At 45.6% G+C, this 18,883-nt stretch overlaps 2 protein-coding genes across 5 annotated transcripts in view; one reads left to right on the forward strand and one right to left on the reverse strand.

Moving 5' to 3' along the window:
* LOC140370223 (protein NLRC3-like) overlaps positions 1–18,883 on the forward strand; it is a 300,708-nt gene that overhangs the window by 220,442 nt on the left and 61,383 nt on the right. The window lies entirely within an intron of this gene.
* Positions 1–18,883, reverse strand: part of dync1h1 (dynein, cytoplasmic 1, heavy chain 1) — a 71,894-nt gene that overhangs the window by 11,740 nt on the left and 41,271 nt on the right. For both annotated transcript variants that reach the window (XM_072457275.1, XM_072457274.1), the window contains exons 57-69: positions 16,807–17,107; positions 16,228–16,378; positions 14,900–15,153; positions 13,351–13,485; positions 13,179–13,273; positions 12,530–12,704; positions 12,381–12,456; positions 11,123–11,283; positions 10,357–10,468; positions 10,215–10,275; positions 10,026–10,149; positions 9,679–9,792; positions 1,590–1,760 (exon numbers count right to left, since the gene is read on the reverse strand). In XM_072457275.1, coding sequence (XP_072313376.1) covers positions 1,590–1,760; positions 9,679–9,792; positions 10,026–10,149; positions 10,215–10,275; positions 10,357–10,468; positions 11,123–11,283; positions 12,381–12,456; positions 12,530–12,704; positions 13,179–13,273; positions 13,351–13,485; positions 14,900–15,153; positions 16,228–16,378; positions 16,807–17,107 — 1,930 coding nt within the window. The remainder of the gene's footprint in view (positions 1–1,589; positions 1,761–9,678; positions 9,793–10,025; positions 10,150–10,214; positions 10,276–10,356; positions 10,469–11,122; positions 11,284–12,380; positions 12,457–12,529; positions 12,705–13,178; positions 13,274–13,350; positions 13,486–14,899; positions 15,154–16,227; positions 16,379–16,806; positions 17,108–18,883) is intronic.

Below are 18,883 nucleotides of genomic sequence, written 5' to 3' on the forward strand. Positions count from 1 at the left end.
ACAATACAGTGATATAAAAGCCTCTGTTAGAACGACATGTAAATAATGAGACCAAGATAAATACTTTCAGGGCTTTTCCACCTGTGACGTGACCTTTGACCTGTAGGATTCAGTTGGGGTGAAGCTTATGGTTTGGGGAGGAAGACCTACAATGATGTGGTGCATAAGTGTGAAACCCTTAAACTAACACTTTGTTGAAGCACCTTTTACTTTGATACAGAACTCAGTCTTTTTGGATCTTGTCTTTGCAGAAACGTTCCAAATCAGACAAATCATGGCTCCATGTGCAAAACATCATGGCCAAAATCAGCCTTAAAATGTTTGAATCGCCTTCATCCAATTCTGTTCTGGTCTTCTCTCTTTAACATGGACCTGACTCTTGCACCTGCCGCAGTGACAGGGCTGATGACTTCACTCTGGACCTCTTCACATACACTCACCTGCCCGACGCTCTATTGCACCTGCCCGACGCTCTATTGCACCTGCCTGACGCTCTATTGCACTTGCACCCGCCCGACGCTCTATTGCACCCGCCCGACGCTCTATTGCACCCGCCCGACGCTCTATTGCACCCGCCCGACGCTCTATTGCACCCGCCCGACGCTCTATTGCACCCGCCCGACGCTCTATTGCACCCGCCCGACGCTCTATTGCACCCGCCCGACGCTCTATTGCACCCGCCCGACGCTCTATTGCACCTGCCCCGACGCTCTATTGCACCTGCCCCGACGCTCTATTGCACCTGCCCCGACGCTCTATTGCACCTGCCTAACGCTCTATTGCACCTGCCTAACGCTCTATTGCACCTGCCTAACGCTCTATTGCACCTGCCTAACGCTCTATTGCACCTGCCCGACACTATTGCACCTGCCTAACGCTCTATTGCACCATTGCAAATGAGAAAAGAATCAGGGACAACTGTAGTGGATAAGACATGGAGCAGTCAAAACAGACCGAAAAAACTACAAATCATATTTAAAATCAACATTAAATCTACTAAAAGCCCAGATCAAATACTCGATAATGTTCTAACACTGACTAAAATGTATCAACATTTCAATCCTAAAAGAAGTCCAGCAGAGCCAAACTCTACAGGTGCTTCACATTTGAAAGTCTGGATTCAGATAGATCCTCTCTCTCTCACTGCTCGCTCACTCAGTTGGATTCTCCTCTCTGATTGGTCATAGAGTCGTCGCCTTATCGTATTCAGGACCTTAACCTGGTCCGGAGCAGGTTGGGATGTTGCCATAGCGATCTACCCTGAGAGAAAGTGATCATCTTCGTACCAGCTAATCCAGCCTCAGAACAGGCCTCTCTTTCTCCTCACTATTGTACCTTTTAAATGTTTTGGACTTTGTAGGTGGGGAATATTTTCAGGTCATTCCCGATACAACTTTTTTAATGCATAAATCAAATGTTTGTTAGTATTTTAACACGTCTTTCTTTAGAACATGGAGACAAATGGCATCACTAAGGCACTGATATGAATGAGCCCGTCCTGCTGTATTCTGTTAAACAATATCATAACAAGCATGTTCATGTTCCCCTCTCCTCCAGCCTGTCATGTGCCGTATCCATGGTGACTGTACCTTGGCAGTGTCGTCCAGCCACGTGTCCACAGTGTCGCAGGCAGAGCGCAAGTCCGACTCCCCAAACTCGTACTTCTTGGACCAGCCCAGAGGAGCGTACCTCAGCCTCTCCTGGATCACAGCGTGGAACCAGGCCAGGAGGAAGTACAAGCGGGCACGCTCGTTCGGCGCCTACGGCAACCAGGGAACAGAGAGTGAAGAGAGAGTGAAGATACAGTGAAGATACAGTGAAGAGAGAGTGAAGAGAGAGTGAAGATACAGTGAAGAGAGAGTGAAGATACAGTGAAGAGAGAGTGAAGAGAGAGTGAAGATACAGTGAAGATACAGTGAAGAGAGAGTGAAGATACAGTGAAGAGAGAGTGAAGAGAGAGTGAAGAGAGAGTGAAGATACAGTGAAGAGAGAGTGAAGAGAGAGTGAAGAGAGAGTGAAGAGAGAGTGAAGATACAGTGAAGAGAGAGTGAAGAGAGAGTGAAGAGAGAGTGAAGAGAGAGTAAAGAGAGAGTGAAGAGAGAGTAAAGATACAGTGAAGATACAGTGAAGAGAGAGTGAAGAGAGAGTGAAGATACAGTGAAGATACAGTGAAGAGAGTGAAGAGAGAGTGAAGATACAGTGAAGATACAGTGAAGAGAGAGTGAAGAGAGAGTGAAGATACAGTGAAGATACAGTGAAGAGAGAGTGAAGAGAGAGTGAAGAGAGAGTGAAGAGAGAGTGAAGATACAGTGAAGAGAGAGTAAAGAGAGAGTGAAGATACAGTGAAGAGAGAGTAAAGAGAGAGTGAAGAGAGAGTGAAGATACAGTGAAGAGAGAGTGAAGAGAGAGTGAAGAGAGAGTAAAGAGAGAGTGAAGAGAGAGTGAAGAGAGAGTAAAGAGAGAGTGAAGATACAGTGAAGATACAGTGAAGATACAGTGAAGATACAGTGAAGATACAGTGAAGAGAGAGTAAAGAGAGAGTAAAGAGAGAGTGAAGAGAGAGTGAAGATACAGTGAAGATACAGTGAAGATACAGTGAAGAGAGAGTGAAGAGAGAGTGAAGAGAGAGTGAAGATACAGTGAAGATACAGTGAAGATACAGTGAAGATACAGTGGAGAGTGAAGAGAGAGTGAAGAGAGAGTGAAGATACAGTGAAGAGAGAGTGAAGAGAGAGTGAAGATACAATGAAGAGAGAGTGAAGATACAGTGAAGAGAGTGAAGATACAGTGAAGATACAGTGAAAATACAGTGAAGAGAGAGTGAAGATACAGTGAAGATACAGTGAAGAGAGAGTGAAGAGAGAGTGAAGATACAGTGAAGAGAGAGTGAAGATACAGTGAAGATACAGTGAAGATACAGTGAAGAGAGAGTGAAGATACAGTGAAGAGAGAGTGAAGATACAGTGAAGATACAGTGAAGATACAGTGAAGATACAGTGAAGAGAGAGTGAAGATACAGTGAAGAGAGAGTGAAGAGAGAGTGAAGATACAGTGAAGAGAGTGAAGATACAGTGAAGAGAGAGTGAAGAGAGAGTGAAGAGAGAGTGAAGAGAGAGTGAAGATACAGTGAAGATACAGTGAAGAGAGAGTGAAGATACAGTGGAAAATACAGTGAAGAGAGAGTGAAGATACAGTGAAGAGAGAGTGAAGAGAGAGTGAAGAGAGAGTGAAGAGAGTGAAGAGAGAGTGAAGAGAGAGTGAAGAGAGAGTGAAGAGAGAGTGAAGATACAGTGAAGAGAGAGTGAAGATACAGTGAAGAGAGAGTGAAGAGAGAGTGAAGATACAGTGAAGATACAGTGAAGAGAGAGTGAAGATACAGTGAAGAGAGAGTGAAGAGAGAGTGAAGATACAGTGAAGAGAGAGTGAAGAGAGAGTGAAGAGAGAGTGAAGATACAGTGAAGAGAGAGTGAAGATACAGTGAAGAGAGAGTGAAGATACAGTGAAGATACAGTGAAGAGAGAGTGAAGATACAGTGAAGAGAGAGTGAAGATACAGTGAAGAGAGAGTGAAGATACAGTGAAGAGAGAGTGAAGATACAGTGAAGAGAGAGTGAAGATACAGTGAAGATACAGTGAAGAGAGAGTGAAGATACAGTGAAGAGAGAGTGAAGATACAGTGAAGATACAGTGAAGAGAGAGTGAAGAGAGAGTGAAGATACAGTGAAGATACAGTGAAGATACAGTGAAGAGAGAGTGAAGAGAGAGTAAAGAGAGAGTAAAGAGAGAGTAAAGAGAGAGTGAAGATACAGTGAAGATACAGTGAAGATACAGTGAAGAGAGAGTGAAGATACAGTGGAAAATACAGTGAAGAGAGAGTGAAGATACAGTGAAGAGAGAGTGAAGAGAGAGTGAAGAGAGAGTGAAGAGAGTGAAGAGAGAGTGAAGAGAGAGTGAAGAGAGAGTGAAGATACAGTGAAGAGAGAGTGAAGATACAGTGAAGAGAGAGTGAAGATACAGTGAAGAGAGAGTGAAGAGAGAGTGAAGAGAGAGTGAAGATACAGTGAAGAGAGAGTGAAGAGAGAGTGAAGATACAGTGAAGAGAGAGTGAAGAGAGAGTGAAGAGAGAGTGAAGATACAGTGAAGATACAGTGAAGATACAGTGAAGAGAGAGTGAAGATACAGTGAAGAGAGAGTGAAGATACAGTGAAGATACAGTGAAGAGAGAGTGAAGATACAGTGAAGAGAGAGTGAAGATACAGTGAAGAGAGAGTGAAGATACAGTGAAGAGAGAGTGAAGATACAGTGAAGATACAGTGAAGAGAGAGTGAAGATACAGTGAAGAGAGAGTGAAGATACAGTGAAGAGAGAGTGAAGAGAGAGTGAAGATACAGTGAAGAGAGAGTGAAGATACAGTGAAGATACAGTGAAGATACAGTGAAGAGAGAGTGAAGATACAGTGAAGAGAGAGTGAAGATACAGTGAAGATACAGTGAAGATACAGTGAAGAGAGAGTGAAGAGAGAGTGAAGATACAGTGAAGAGAGAGTGAAGATACAGTGAAGAGAGAGTGAAGAGAGAGTGAAGATACAGTGAAGAGAGTGAAGATACAGTGAAGAGAGAGTGAAGAGAGAGTGAAGAGAGAGTGAAGAGAGAGTGAAGATACAGTGAAGATACAGTGAAGAGAGAGTGAAGATACAGTGGAAAATACAGTGAAGAGAGAGTGAAGATACAGTGAAGAGAGAGTGAAGAGAGAGTGAAGAGAGAGTGAAGAGAGTGAAGAGAGAGTGAAGAGAGAGTGAAGAGAGAGTGAAGAGAGAGTGAAGATACAGTGAAGAGAGAGTGAAGATACAGTGAAGAGAGAGTGAAGAGAGAGTGAAGATACAGTGAAGATACAGTGAAGAGAGAGTGAAGATACAGTGAAGAGAGAGTGAAGAGAGAGTGAAGATACAGTGAAGAGAGAGTGAAGAGAGAGTGAAGAGAGAGTGAAGAGAGAGTGAAGATACAGTGAAGATACAGTGAAGATACAGTGAAGAGAGAGTGAAGATACAGTGAAGAGAGAGTGAAGATACAGTGAAGATACAGTGAAGAGAGAGTGAAGATACAGTGAAGAGAGAGTGAAGATACAGTGAAGAGAGAGTGAAGATACAGTGAAGAGAGAGTGAAGATACAGTGAAGATACAGTGAAGAGAGAGTGAAGATACAGTGAAGAGAGAGTGAAGATACAGTGAAGATACAGTGAAGAGAGAGTGAAGAGAGAGTGAAGATACAGTGAAGATACAGTGAAGATACAGTGAAGAGAGAGTGAAGAGAGAGTAAAGAGAGAGTAAAGAGAGAGTAAAGAGAGAGTAAAGAGAGAGTAAAGAGAGAGTGAAGATACAGTGAAGATACAGTGAAGATACAGTGAAGAGAGAGTGAAGAGAGAGTGAAGAGAGAGTGAAGAGAGAGTGAAGATACAGTGAAGATACAGTGAAGATACAGTGACGATACAGTGAAGAGAGAGTGAAGAGAGAGTGAAGATACAGTGAAGAGAGAGTGAAGAGAGAGTGAAGAGTGAAGAGAGAGTGAAGATACAGTGAAGATACAGTGAAGATACAGTGAAGATACAGTGAAGATACAGTGAAGATACAGTGAAGATACAGTGAAGAGAGAGTGAAGAGAGAGTGAAGAGAGAGTGAAGAGAGTGAAGAGAGAGTGAAGAGAGAGTGAAGATACAGTGAAGAGAGAGTGAAGAGAGAGTGAAGATACAGTGAAGAGAGAGTGAAGATACAGTGAAGAGAGAGTGAAGATACAGTGAAGATACAGTGAAGATACAGTGAAGATACAGTGAAGAGAGAGTGAAGATACAGTGAAGAGAGAGTGAAGATACAGTGAAGATACAGTGAAGATACAGTGAAGATACAGTGAAGAGAGAGTGAAGATACAGTGAAGATACAGTGAAGATACAGTGAAGAGAGAGTGAAGATACAGTGAAGAGAGAGTGAAGAGAGAGTGAAGAGAGAGTGAAGAGAGAGTAAAGAGAGAGTGAAGAGAGAGTAAAGATACAGTGAAGAGAGAGTGAAGAGAGAGTGAAGATACAGTGAAGATACAGTGAAGAGAGTGAAGAGAGAGTGAAGATACAGTGAAGATACAGTGAAGAGAGAGTGAAGAGAGAGTGAAGATACAGTGAAGATACAGTGAAGAGAGAGTGAAGAGAGAGTGAAGAGAGAGTGAAGAGAGAGTGAAGATACAGTGAAGAGAGAGTAAAGAGAGAGTGAAGATACAGTGAAGAGAGAGTAAAGAGAGAGTGAAGAGAGAGTGAAGATACAGTGAAGAGAGAGTGAAGAGAGAGTGAAGAGAGAGTGAAGAGAGAGTAAAGAGAGAGTGAAGAGAGAGTGAAGAGAGAGTAAAGAGAGAGTGAAGATACAGTGAAGATACAGTGAAGATACAGTGAAGATACAGTGAAGATACAGTGAAGAGAGAGTAAAGAGAGAGTAAAGAGAGAGTGAAGAGAGAGTGAAGATACAGTGAAGATACAGTGAAGATACAGTGAAGATACAGTGAAGAGAGAGTGAAGAGAGAGTGAAGAGAGAGTGAAGATACAGTGAAGATACAGTGAAGATACAGTGAAGATACAGTGAAGATACAGTGGAGAGTGAAGAGAGAGTGAAGAGAGAGTGAAGATACAGTGAAGAGAGAGTGAAGAGAGAGTGAAGATACAATGAAGAGAGAGTGAAGATACAGTGAAGAGAGTGAAGATACAGTGAAGATACAGTGAAAATACAGTGAAGAGAGAGTGAAGATACAGTGAAGATACAGTGAAGAGAGAGTGAAGAGAGAGTGAAGATACAGTGAAGAGAGAGTGAAGATACAGTGAAGATACAGTGAAGATACAGTGAAGAGAGAGTGAAGATACAGTGAAGAGAGAGTGAAGATACAGTGAAGATACAGTGAAGATACAGTGAAGAGAGAGTGAAGAGAGAGTGAAGATACAGTGAAGATACAGTGAAGAGAGAGTGAAGAGAGAGTGAAGATACAGTGAAGAGAGTGAAGATACAGTGAAGAGAGAGTGAAGAGAGAGTGAAGAGAGAGTGAAGAGAGAGTGAAGATACAGTGAAGATACAGTGAAGAGAGAGTGAAGATACAGTGGAAAATACAGTGAAGAGAGAGTGAAGATACAGTGAAGAGAGAGTGAAGAGAGAGTGAAGAGAGAGTGAAGAGAGTGAAGAGAGAGTGAAGAGAGAGTGAAGAGAGAGTGAAGAGAGAGTGAAGAGAGAGTGAAGATACAGTGAAGAGAGAGTGAAGAGAGAGTGAAGATACAGTGAAGATACAGTGAAGAGAGAGTGAAGATACAGTGAAGAGAGAGTGAAGAGAGAGTGAAGATACAGTGAAGAGAGAGTGAAGAGAGAGTGAAGAGAGAGTGAAGATACAGTGAAGATACAGTGAAGATACAGTGAAGAGAGAGTGAAGATACAGTGAAGAGAGAGTGAAGATACAGTGAAGATACAGTGAAGAGAGAGTGAAGATACAGTGAAGAGAGAGTGAAGATACAGTGAAGAGAGAGTGAAGATACAGTGAAGAGAGAGTGAAGATACAGTGAAGATACAGTGAAGAGAGAGTGAAGATACAGTGAAGAGAGAGTGAAGATACAGTGAAGATACAGTGAAGAGAGAGTGAAGAGAGAGTGAAGATACAGTGAAGATACAGTGAAGATACAGTGAAGAGAGAGTGAAGAGAGAGTAAAGAGAGAGTAAAGAGAGAGTAAAGAGAGAGTAAAGAGAGAGTGAAGATACAGTGAAGATACAGTGAAGAGAGAGTGAAGAGAGAGTGAAGAGAGAGTGAAGAGAGAGTGAAGAGAGAGTGAAGATACAGTGAAGATACAGTGAAGATACAGTGACGATACAGTGAAGAGAGAGTGAAGAGAGAGTGAAGATACAGTGAAGAGAGAGTGAAGAGAGAGTGAAGAGTGAAGAGAGAGTGAAGAGAGAGTGAAGAGAGAGTGAAGAGAGAGTGAAGATACAGTGAAGATACAGTGAAGATACAGTGAAGATACAGTGAAGATACAGTGAAGATACAGTGAAGATACAGTGAAGATACAGTGAAGAGAGAGTGAAGATACAGTGAAGAGAGTGAAGAGAGAGTGAAGAGAGAGTGAAGATACAGTGAAGAGAGAGTGAAGATACAGTGAAGATACAGTGAAGAGAGAGTGAAGATACAGTGAAGAGAGAGTGAAGATACAGTGAAGAGAGAGTGAAGATACAGTGAAGATACAGTGAAGAGAGAGTGAAGATACAGTGAAGAGAGAGTGAAGATACAGTGAAGATACAGTGAAGATACAGTGAAGATACAGTGAAGAGAGAGTGAAGATACAGTGAAGATACAGTGAAGATACAGTGAAGAGAGAGTGAAGATACAGTGAAGAGAGAGTGAAGATACAGTGAAGAGAGTGAAGATACAGTGAAGAGAGTGAAGATACAGTGAAGAGAGAGTGAAGAGAGAGTGAAGAGAGAGTGAAGATACAGTGAAGAGAGAGTGAAGAGAGAGTGAAGATACAGTGAAGAGAGAGTGAAGAGAGAGTGAAGAGAGAGTGAAGATACAGTGAAGATACAGTGAAAAGAGAGTGAAGAGAGTGAAGATACAGTGAAGAGAGTGAAGATACAGTGAAGAGAGAGTGAAGATAGAGTGAAGATACAGTGAAGAGAGAGTGAAGATAGAGTGAAGATACAGTGAAGATAGAGTGAAGATACAGTGAAGAGAGAGTGAAGATACAGTGAAGAGAGAGTGAAGATACAGTGAAGAGAGAGTGAAGATACAGTGAAGAGAGTGAAGAGAGAGTGAAGATACAGTGAAGAGAGAGTGAAGATACAGTGAAGAGAGAGTGCATCCAGAACGTTTTCACATTTTGTTCTGTTACAGTTCTGTCCAAAAATGGATTACATTCATTATTTGCCTCAGAATCCTACAACCAAAAACCCATACTGACAACGTGAAATGTATATTATTATATTATTATTAACAACAAAAAAGTATTAAGGATTTGAGGGCCTGATGGTCACTTTGAACGTCTCTGTGGAGAGAGGAGAACCATGTCTTGAATAGAAGCCTCATGTCTAGAGGAACCCAGGCCCCGCCCATCACCTGGACAGTACCATCCCTACAGTGAAACATGGAGGTGGAGCTGTTCTTCAGCACCAGGAACTGGGAGACTATCCAGGACCAACAGAAAGATGAATGCAGCAGTGACAGAAACATCCTGGATGAAAACCTGCTCCAGAGGCTCTGGACCTCAGACTGGGGCCAATGTTTCATCTTCACCAAGACAACGACCCTCAGCACACAGCCAGGAGAACAAAGAAGTGGCTCCAAGACAACTCTGTGAATGTCCTTTAGGGGCCCAGAGGCCAGAACATCTCTGGAGAGATCTGTAAATGGCTGTGATCCAACGCTGACCATCCAACCTGATGGAGCCTGACAGGTTCTTGCATATGAAGCAAAGGCTGTGAATACTTATGTACTGGTCTTTGTTTTTATTTTTAATACATTTGCGGCTCTGTAGACACTCCCTTTGACAATATCCCATAATGACATCGTGAAAGAAGGACTTTGAGGGCAATAATGAATACAATCCTGTTTGGAACAAGGCTGTAACACAACATGTGGATAGGAGACTTCCTGTATGTCCCGTGTAGAGGGTGGGACAGTACCTTGCACATGCGGGCCACAGGGATGCTCCTGAAGGTGCGCAGCATGTTGGCCTTGACTCCAGGAGGAGGCTCAAACACAAAGATGCGACCAGCACGGAGCAGGTTCACAGGGACCTGAGGGAGACCAGGGAGAATCAGATGTTAGTTTTAGTGATAAAAGCTGGAGTGTCTAAAGGCGCTACACCTATAATGTATGTTACTTTCATTCGTTTATACAAGTGGACTGCTGCAAAGACTTTCAAATGAAATAAAATCATCAAAATCAGGTCCAGCACATTTAAATGAGTTGAGTTTGTGTGTTGTCCCTAATGCCCTTCAGTAGGTTGTAGGACATGTCTCTGCTGTACCTTGGGGTTGATCTCCATGGTGAGGAAGAGTCTGAAGCTGGTGTGGGGCTGCATGGAGTGGAGCTTCTTCTCCAGCTGCATGAGCCAGCCCGGGGCCAGGTGCACGTTCTCCAGCATCACCCACCTGCAACAGCACCTGTCAGTCTGTGCCGTACACTCATTCAAACATGAAGAGGAACATGGACTAACCTGCCAGACTTGACCGCAGTGTTGATGTCCCGGTCAGCCTTGTTGAAGCCCTCTGCTGAGCCTGGAAGCAGCAAGGAGCAAAATATAGATGAGCTTTGACACAGAAATGCATTTGAACTGTTGTCCCTCTGGACTCACTCACCGATGGAGACCGATGTGATTTGTTTGTTCTGCTCAGCGGCCAGATCCCTGACCAGGCCGCTGGCGTCGTACCCCGGGACAGAGCACATCAGGACTGGAGTACTGGGCTTCACCTGGAACACAAGAGGAGCAGGCTCGCCTCTTAACACCAGCGCTAAGGTGCCCTGGCCCCGCCCCCTGGCCCCGCCCCCTGGAAAAGGCTCATGTTAACGCCAAAACTGGAGGCGAAAAACGTCCCAGTGTCTTCTGCCTTAAAGACCAGCCCATTGTGCGTTCGTCTGCTGTATCGTTCTAATCTACAACACCAGTGGATCATGATGTTGTGTTTTGGACGTCTTCCATTATAATATTGATCCAAATCTGAATTCAAAACAAGTGATGAATAAAGAGAACTCAGAGGTGCATGAACCACTCCCTTCTCATTAAACCGCCCGGAGTCTGCACGCTTTTGTCTCCTGGAACACTTCTGAGTGACATGATTGGATAAGAGAGAACACAAGAGTCGCAGATAGAAACAGACATACTGTAACTTTAGAGCGCTCCTGATAAACTGCACCAACACAATTTACCGGCGGGTCAGGTCGGGCCAAGACAAGTCTCATGTGTCTTATTTTAAATTTTCATTCTTTAAAAAAGGTCCAAACATGGTTATGGTTTCAAGCGGGGACAAGACTTCTGTTCAAAACTGAATTCAGGATTACGTAGTATATTGTAGAAAAGTGTTCTTGGTTCCAATACATTAACCACATGTCCAGTAAGAGACGAACCTCGCTGTCCACGATGTTGGCCAGGTCCAGCTGCTGCTCAATGATGCTCATGAAGGTGTCCCCCAGCACCTTGGAAACAAACAGGTGGGACATGGCCAGGAGGCGGTCCGGCCTGAAGGCTTGGATCAGCAGGATCTGGTGCACGGCCTGGCCAATGAGAGCTGTGGACATAAAGCACAGCACAGTGTGATGTCATCAGTGTTCGGCAGGTTAATGACATGTCGTCTACTGGAAAAGGACCTATGTACATATGGAAACAAGCGCTTCAGGCTGAAAGTACACATAAAGCCAAACGAAAAGGATTTTATCTGCTGGACAATAATTGGAAGAGTGAAAAGTCATACTTCAGTATAAATCTGTCTGAGGGGAGGAGCCAACTACACTGACACTGTCCACAGGAGGAGCATCTGTTAGTTTGTCTATTGAACTGTTCTGAGGTGAAAGAGCACCTCAGTCTGGGTCACTGGTTAGTTACAACTCATCAATTATTTAGTCGTTTCATTTTTGTTATTTAATGGTCCGTACAGACTCACAAAGGCTTTGAGCTGAAACAAGAGGAAATGATTCAGGCAAAGCAGGAATGGGTGAATCCAGCTGCACCACTTTAGTCTCAGACCACATGACTTTCTCCCCACAGGCCTGACATTATATAGGAGGATATCATAGAACTCTGGCTTACTGCGTCTATAAAATAAAAGGGTCCCCCAGACCCCCCTGCAATGAATAGGAATGTAAACATGACTTGGATTCCTGGCTTTTTTCACCCAGTCCTCCCCTGCTACACAGGTCATGATATAATACAGACAATATTGTATTGTATTCTAACAGAAATGACTGTTGTAATTTGACTCTTAACAAAGCATGTCAGATGTGGACAGATGTGACACGTCTGATGCTGCTCACAGTGCTCTAAGGGGTCTTTGTGTGTTTGCTCAGACACATGAAGCACATTGAAAGGAACGTTAGAACCTGCTTAAGGTCCAGGCCGTCTGAAATGTGCCAAAAATGGGAGAAACATCTGACCTTTGTAAGTGTAAACAAAGATATCAAATATGAACATTTTGAAGTGGGAGAACTTTCAAACTCGCAGGGTCTTCAAATACTTATTTTCCTCACTGTATTTGTCCATTTCACTTGTTGTGGCATGTGTTCCACTGACAAAATGTGGAAAAGTTTTAAGAGGTACAAATACTTTTGCAGCTTTAAAATGAGGAGTGTGCAGTTTAGTACAAGGTGGCGTGGCATCAGCTGTACTTACTGGACTGCTTCTCCTCCGTCCACAGATAGGGCACAGCCAGCTCTGGAGTGTTGCTCTCAAGCCACATGAAGATTTGCTAAAAGAAAGAAAATGTACTCCCATTCTTTTCTTTCCTTTGAATGATGTGAGTTATTAAGTTCCAGACTTACATCATCAGCCTGCACCTTGTCCACCAGGTCCCTGAAGGCGGGCAGGCGGCTGAGGCGGACCATGGCTTCACTCTGCTCTGTGGTCAGACCCTTGACTTTGGGCAGGACTGTACCGGTCAGAACTATCTCCTTACCACGCAGGAAGTGCTGGAACTCTGTGTCGTATGAAGGCTCGCTGGAAAAACCACAGGACATGAAGCTCATGTTTATCCATCTATCATAGCTTCATATACATTTTACTTGCAAGGGCAGCTGAGAACACATGCTGCACACTTTTTTATTTTATTTATATTTACAGAACCCTAAATCAACCTTCATGTTAAAACTGAGCTGTAACAAATATCAGAATGTTACTTTTGTTCAATATTCCACCCTGAACTGTAACAAGCAGCAGATTGTCATTTACAGAACATTTTATAACTCTACATGAGTCACTCAGATTTCAAATAATCACAGCTTAGTACAGGGTGTGGGCGGGGATAGGAGGTAGGGGAAAACAGGAGTTTTCTGAGCTCTGGAGCCTCAGTTTCAGAACCATAAAGGATCAACTCAAACCTGCAGGAATAATCCAAATACAACTGTGAGCAAACTAATGATGAGGAAACACTGTTGAGACGAGGTTACAGCTCATACTATGGAGTGTTCTAACCTGGTAATTCCCTTGAGGCTGATCTTGGCCAGCAGCATGGCGAAGGTGATGTGGTCGTTGTGCAGCATGCCCCGCGCCACTCGGTTAAATGCCACCTACACACACAGAATAGAATCAAAGGTTCGTGGGAGCAGTTAGTGGTAAAAGCATGTTGGCAGTGTGGTGGTTGCACCTGGAAGAGGTCCTTGGTGATGATGGCCAGCCTCTGGGTGTGGTCACTCACGCCCTTCAGGTTAGGGTTCTCGTACAGGACGGTGTGGTAAGTGTCCAGGAAGAAGTGCAGCGAGTACTGGTACAGGAAGTGAATCTGCCAGGGAAACACAAGTTTAAGTAAATATTTTAGTTAAAGAGCAAATATTCAGTCAATTGTATTGTTCTTGTCCTTGCAACTATATTTATTAATTTATATTTATTAATTCCCTATAGGTATAAAGCGTGGGGTTGGCACGTTGCTTACTTTACAGACCTGAACAGAGGTCTGAGCGAGGAAAGAGACGTGTGGTTTAGGAAACTTTTGTGGATGTTAGAGCTGTGCTAAAAGTGGAGCTAATGTGGAGCTACAAGAAACAAGAAAACTAACTTCTGTGATGAAACCTGGACGGATCAGCAGCCACAGGTACAAACACAGGTCAGAGTGTAATAAAGTATGAACATGACTGTGACACACTAATGTGACTGTGACACAAACACAATGACCTCATCTGAGTCACTACATGAATTTGTCAGTAAAATCAGCTTAAACTATGAAAATAGCGAGCTCATATTGAGTTTGAGCAGAAAAAGGACTGTGATATCTACATTTCATATCAAAAATCACATCATAAGTCCATGTTCCTGTTCCTGCTGCTGATGGATGAACACATTTGTGCATCAGTATATTTTTTATATTTTTACGTTATATTTGGTCCGCAGCCCAGCCGCAGCATACCGCGCCTCCATACCTGCTTGAGCGCCTCCATACCTGCTTGAGCGCCTCCATACCTGCTTGAGCGCCTCCATACCTGGTCGAGCGCCTCCATACCTGGTCGAGCGCCTCCATACCTGGTCGAGCGCCTCCATACCTGGTCGAGCGCCTCCATACCTGGTCGAGCGCCTCCATGCCTGGTCGAGCGCCTCCATGCCTGGTCGAGCGCCTCCATGCCTGGTCGAGCGCCTCCATGCCTGGTCGAGCGCCTCCATGCCTGGTCGAGCGCCTCCATGCCTGGTCGAGCGCCTCCATGCCTGGTCGAGCGCCTCCATGCCTGGTCGAGCGCCTCCATGCCTGGTCGAGCGCCTCCATGCCTGGTCGAGCGCCTCCATGCCTGGTCGAGCGCCTCCATGCCTGGTCGAGCGCCTCCATGCCTGGTCGAGCGCCTCCATGCCTGGTCGAGCGCCTCCATGCCTGGTCGAGCGCCTCCATGCCTGGTCGAGCGCCTCCATGCCTGGTCGAGCGCCTCCATGCCTGGTTGAGCGCCTCCATACCTGGTTGAGCGCCTCCATACCTGGTAGAGCGCCTCCATACCTGGTCGAGCGCCTCCATACCTGGTCGAGCGCCTCCATACCTGGTCGAGCGCCTCCATACCTGGTTGAGCGCCTCCATACCTGGTTGAGCGCCTCCATGCCTGGTTGAGCGCCTCCATACCTGGTTGAGCGCCTCCATGCCTGGTTGAGCGCCTCCATACCTGGTTGAGCGCCTCCATAACTGGTTGAGCGCCTCCATACCTGGTTGAGCGCCTCCATACCTGGTTGAGCGCCTCCATGGTGAAGTAGATGCTGCTGCAGGCGGACGACAGGGACAGGTACTGCTGGGACACGGCCTCCACCTCGGCCATGATGATGTCAGTCTCCTCCACCTTCCTGGTCACCTCGGCCGCCTCCTTCTTCAGGTTCTCCAGTGTGGTGATGATGGTGTCGTCGTCAAGGATACGACCCTTGACCTCGTTCAGGGCCTGCAGCAGAGACTTCTCCAGCTGACGCAGACGCAGCTGGAACTCGCCTGCAGAGGGAGACAAATTAGAATTCGCTTACATAGATGGATTATCACAAAATGCAGGTAAAGAAAGCAGATACTTGTGTGAAACCCAAGTAATATTTCTGCAATTTTATTGTGTACGATACTTCAACCTCAACAACGTAATTTGCGACACGACACGGACACAGACACGACACAGACACGACACAGACACAACACGACTGAGCTCGTATTTATCGAGTGAGTGTGACGTTGTAACATGAGTTATTACACATGAATATGGTCCATGTGATGATGCACATGTGTCTTTTGACCTGTGAGTCAGGTCTGGACACGTCTCATTTCACTGCAGCAGCTTCTAAACTGCAGACTGTACATCACATGTGAACGCTCCACGTGTCTTTGTTCTGCAGCGTCCAGAGTCACTTCATTAGACTCATTTCTCCTTGACCGAGTCTGATTGTGATAAAACACAATGTTTTGAAGCTTAAAATACAGAGAACACGACGTGTCCCCAGGACGTCTTCTTCTAAGTGTGTCAAACGCTTGTGCTTCCTGCTAGAGTGCCCCCTGGTGGCCGTTAGCCAGTAAAAATCTATTAATTAGATGTACCATTGTATCGGCTGGGGGGGAAAGTAGTTGCTTTATGTCTGAAAAGTACAGAACCAACGGTATTTTCTACGAGTTTCCAGTGATGAGTGACATGTCATTTGATTAAACGGACTTGACTGGTGAGCAGTCCCTAATACTGTTCCCATGCAGAAGGGTCTGAAAGCAGATCATAAAGCATGTCTAACAATTGTCTTCAGCCAGATGTACATTACAAATACTAATTTATAAGATGCCTCTGAATATTCTTGTATTATTCAGAACTAAATCTATAACCTTTTCTTCAGATGCACACGCTTTAGTGCTTCGCTCATCAACTCTGTAGAAATCTGTGCAATAATCAGTCATCTTCTATGCTTTTCACTCAAAAGTATGTTCTGACACAAAGGGACCATGCGTTTCTCTGATTGGTTAAGCCATCTGTCAAAATCTGTCAAAACAGGCGACACTGGCCTGGATCAGAACAGTTTCTGCCTCTTCCACACTCACCCTGCAGTTTGAGGAGGTCGGAGCGCTTCTCGTCCACGTCGGGCCTCTCTGCCTTCAGCACCTCGTTCAGACACTGGCTCTGCAGACTGCTGCGGGTCACTGTGAAGTTGACGAAGGTCACTCGGGAGCAAAGGTCAGGGGGGAACTCCACCTGAGCACAGGAGGAGGAACAGGATTAATGTCTGCTGCACATCAAATCAATATCCAATTCATTTTTACACAACAACCCAGAGTTCTTGATGAAGTGGAGTGAGGTTTGAACTGGCAACACTCTGGTGTAATAGTGTAGATGAAGGACAATCGAAGGAAACGCACTAAAAAGGCGCCTGCTCTACTTTCTTCTACACATATTATTAATGACAAAAAGGTTGTGTGAATTCACTCAAGGAATATGATCATTTTATTGCACTGAAGTAGATTTGGCTTTTGAAAACTCTGAGACAAAATGGTAAATTGTTGCATAATTATAATTAGAAAGGGACCGGTGTCCATGTAGTGTTTGTCTGTTTGATTTGTGTGAATAGTACTTCACACTGTGTATTTGATCATGTGTACTCGTGTATTAAGAGTGTATCTTACAGTTGGGTCTCTTGTGGAGAGGAAGATGACAAAGGAGGGCGACAGATCGATGTCTTGGTCTCCCAGAGTGATGAGCACTCGGCCGCCCGTCCTGCGCACCTCCCTGTTCAGCACCGGGTTGAGGATGGGGTCGTAGCTCTCCACGTCCTGCACCAGGAGTGGGTTTCCGAAACGCAGGGCACTCTCCAGGTTCTTCCTGAAGGCGTCGTCCAGGAAGCTGGTCCTGGTGATCTTACGCTCCTTGTACTCGTTCATGATGAACTCTGTGGCTTGACCAGACGGGTCGATGATCAGCGGGTATCTGACCGGAGAGAAGACGAGGTCAGGAATGGCTTTCATTTATTTTCTTCATTCATATTTTCATGCAACGCAATGATTGAGGAATCATGGACCAGTTGTAATCAAGAGCTGGAGCCGGGTGAGTGCTCTACTGACCCATGACCTGTGTAGCATGCACGCTCTACTGACCCATGACCTGTGTAGCATGCACGCTCTGCTGACCCATGACCTGTGTAACATGCACGCTCTGCTGACCCATGACCTGTGTAACATGCACGCTCTGCTGACCCATGACCTGTGTAACATGCACGCTCTGCTGACCCATGACCTGTGTAACATGCACGCTCTACTGACCCATGACCTGTGTAACATGCACGCTCTACTGACCCATGACCTGTGTAACATGCACGCTCTGCTGACCCATGACCTGTGTAACATGCACGCTCTACTGACCCATGACCTGTGTAACATGCACGCTCTACTGACCCATGACCTGTGTAACATGCACGCTCTACTGACCCATGACCTGTGTAACATGCACGCTCTGCTGACCCATGACCTGTGTAGCATGCACGCTCTGCTGACCCATGACCTGTGTAGCATGCACGCTCTACTGACCCATGACCTGTGTAACATGCACGCTCTACTGACCCATGACCTGTGTAACATGCACGCTCTACTGACCCATGACCTGTGTAGCATGCACGCTCTACTGACCCATGACCTGTGTAACATGCACGCTCTGCTGACCCATGACCTGTGTAACATGCACGCTCTGCTGACCCATGACCTGTGTAACATGCACGCTCTGCTGACCCATGACCTGTGTAGCATGCACGCTCTACTGACCCATGACCTGTGTAATATGCACGCTCTACTGACCCATGACCTGTGTAACATGCACGCTCTACTGACCCATGACCTGTGTAACATGCACGCTCTGCTGACCCATGACCTGTGTAACATGCACGCTCTACTGACCCATGACCTGTGTAGCATGCACGCTCTACTGACCCATGACCTGTGTAGCATGCACGCTCTGCTGACCCATGACCTGTGTAACATGCACGCTCTGCTGACCCATGACCTGTGTAGCATGCACGCTCTACTGACCCATGACCTGTGTAACATGCACGCTCTACTGACCCATGACCTGTGTAACATGCACGCTCTACTGACCCATGACCTGTGTAAGATGCACGCTCTACTGACCCATGACCTGTGTAACATGCACGCTCTGCTGACCCATGACCTGTGTAGCATGCACGCTCTGCTGACCCATGACCTGTGTAGCATACACGCTCTACTGACCCATGACCTGTGTAACATGCACGCTCTGCTGACCCATGACCTGTGTAACATGCACGCTCTACTGACCCATGACCCGTGTAACATGCACGCTCTGCTGACCCATGACCTGTGTAACATGCACGCTCTGCTGACCCATGACCTGTGTAACATGCACGCTCTGCTGACCCATGACCTGTGTAACATGCACGCTCTGCTGACCCATGACCTGTGTAACATGCACGCTCTACTGACCCATGACCTGTGTAACATGCACGCTCTGCTGACCCATGCCCTGTGTAACATGCACGCTCTACTGACCCATGACCTGTGTAACATGCACGCTCTGCTGACCCATGACCTGTGTAACATGCACGCTCTGCTGACCCATGACCTGTGTAACATGCACGCTCTACTGACCCATGACCTGTGTAACATGCACGCTCTGCTGACCCATGACCTGTGTAACATGCACGCTCTACTGACCCATGACCTGTGTAACACGCACGCT

Source organism: Eucyclogobius newberryi, unplaced genomic scaffold (genome assembly GCF_026437365.1).
Source record: "Eucyclogobius newberryi isolate DKJ021-1_F unplaced genomic scaffold, fEucNew1.0.hap1 SCAF_21, whole genome shotgun sequence".
Taxonomy (NCBI): Eukaryota; Metazoa; Chordata; class Actinopteri; order Gobiiformes; family Gobiidae; genus Eucyclogobius; species Eucyclogobius newberryi.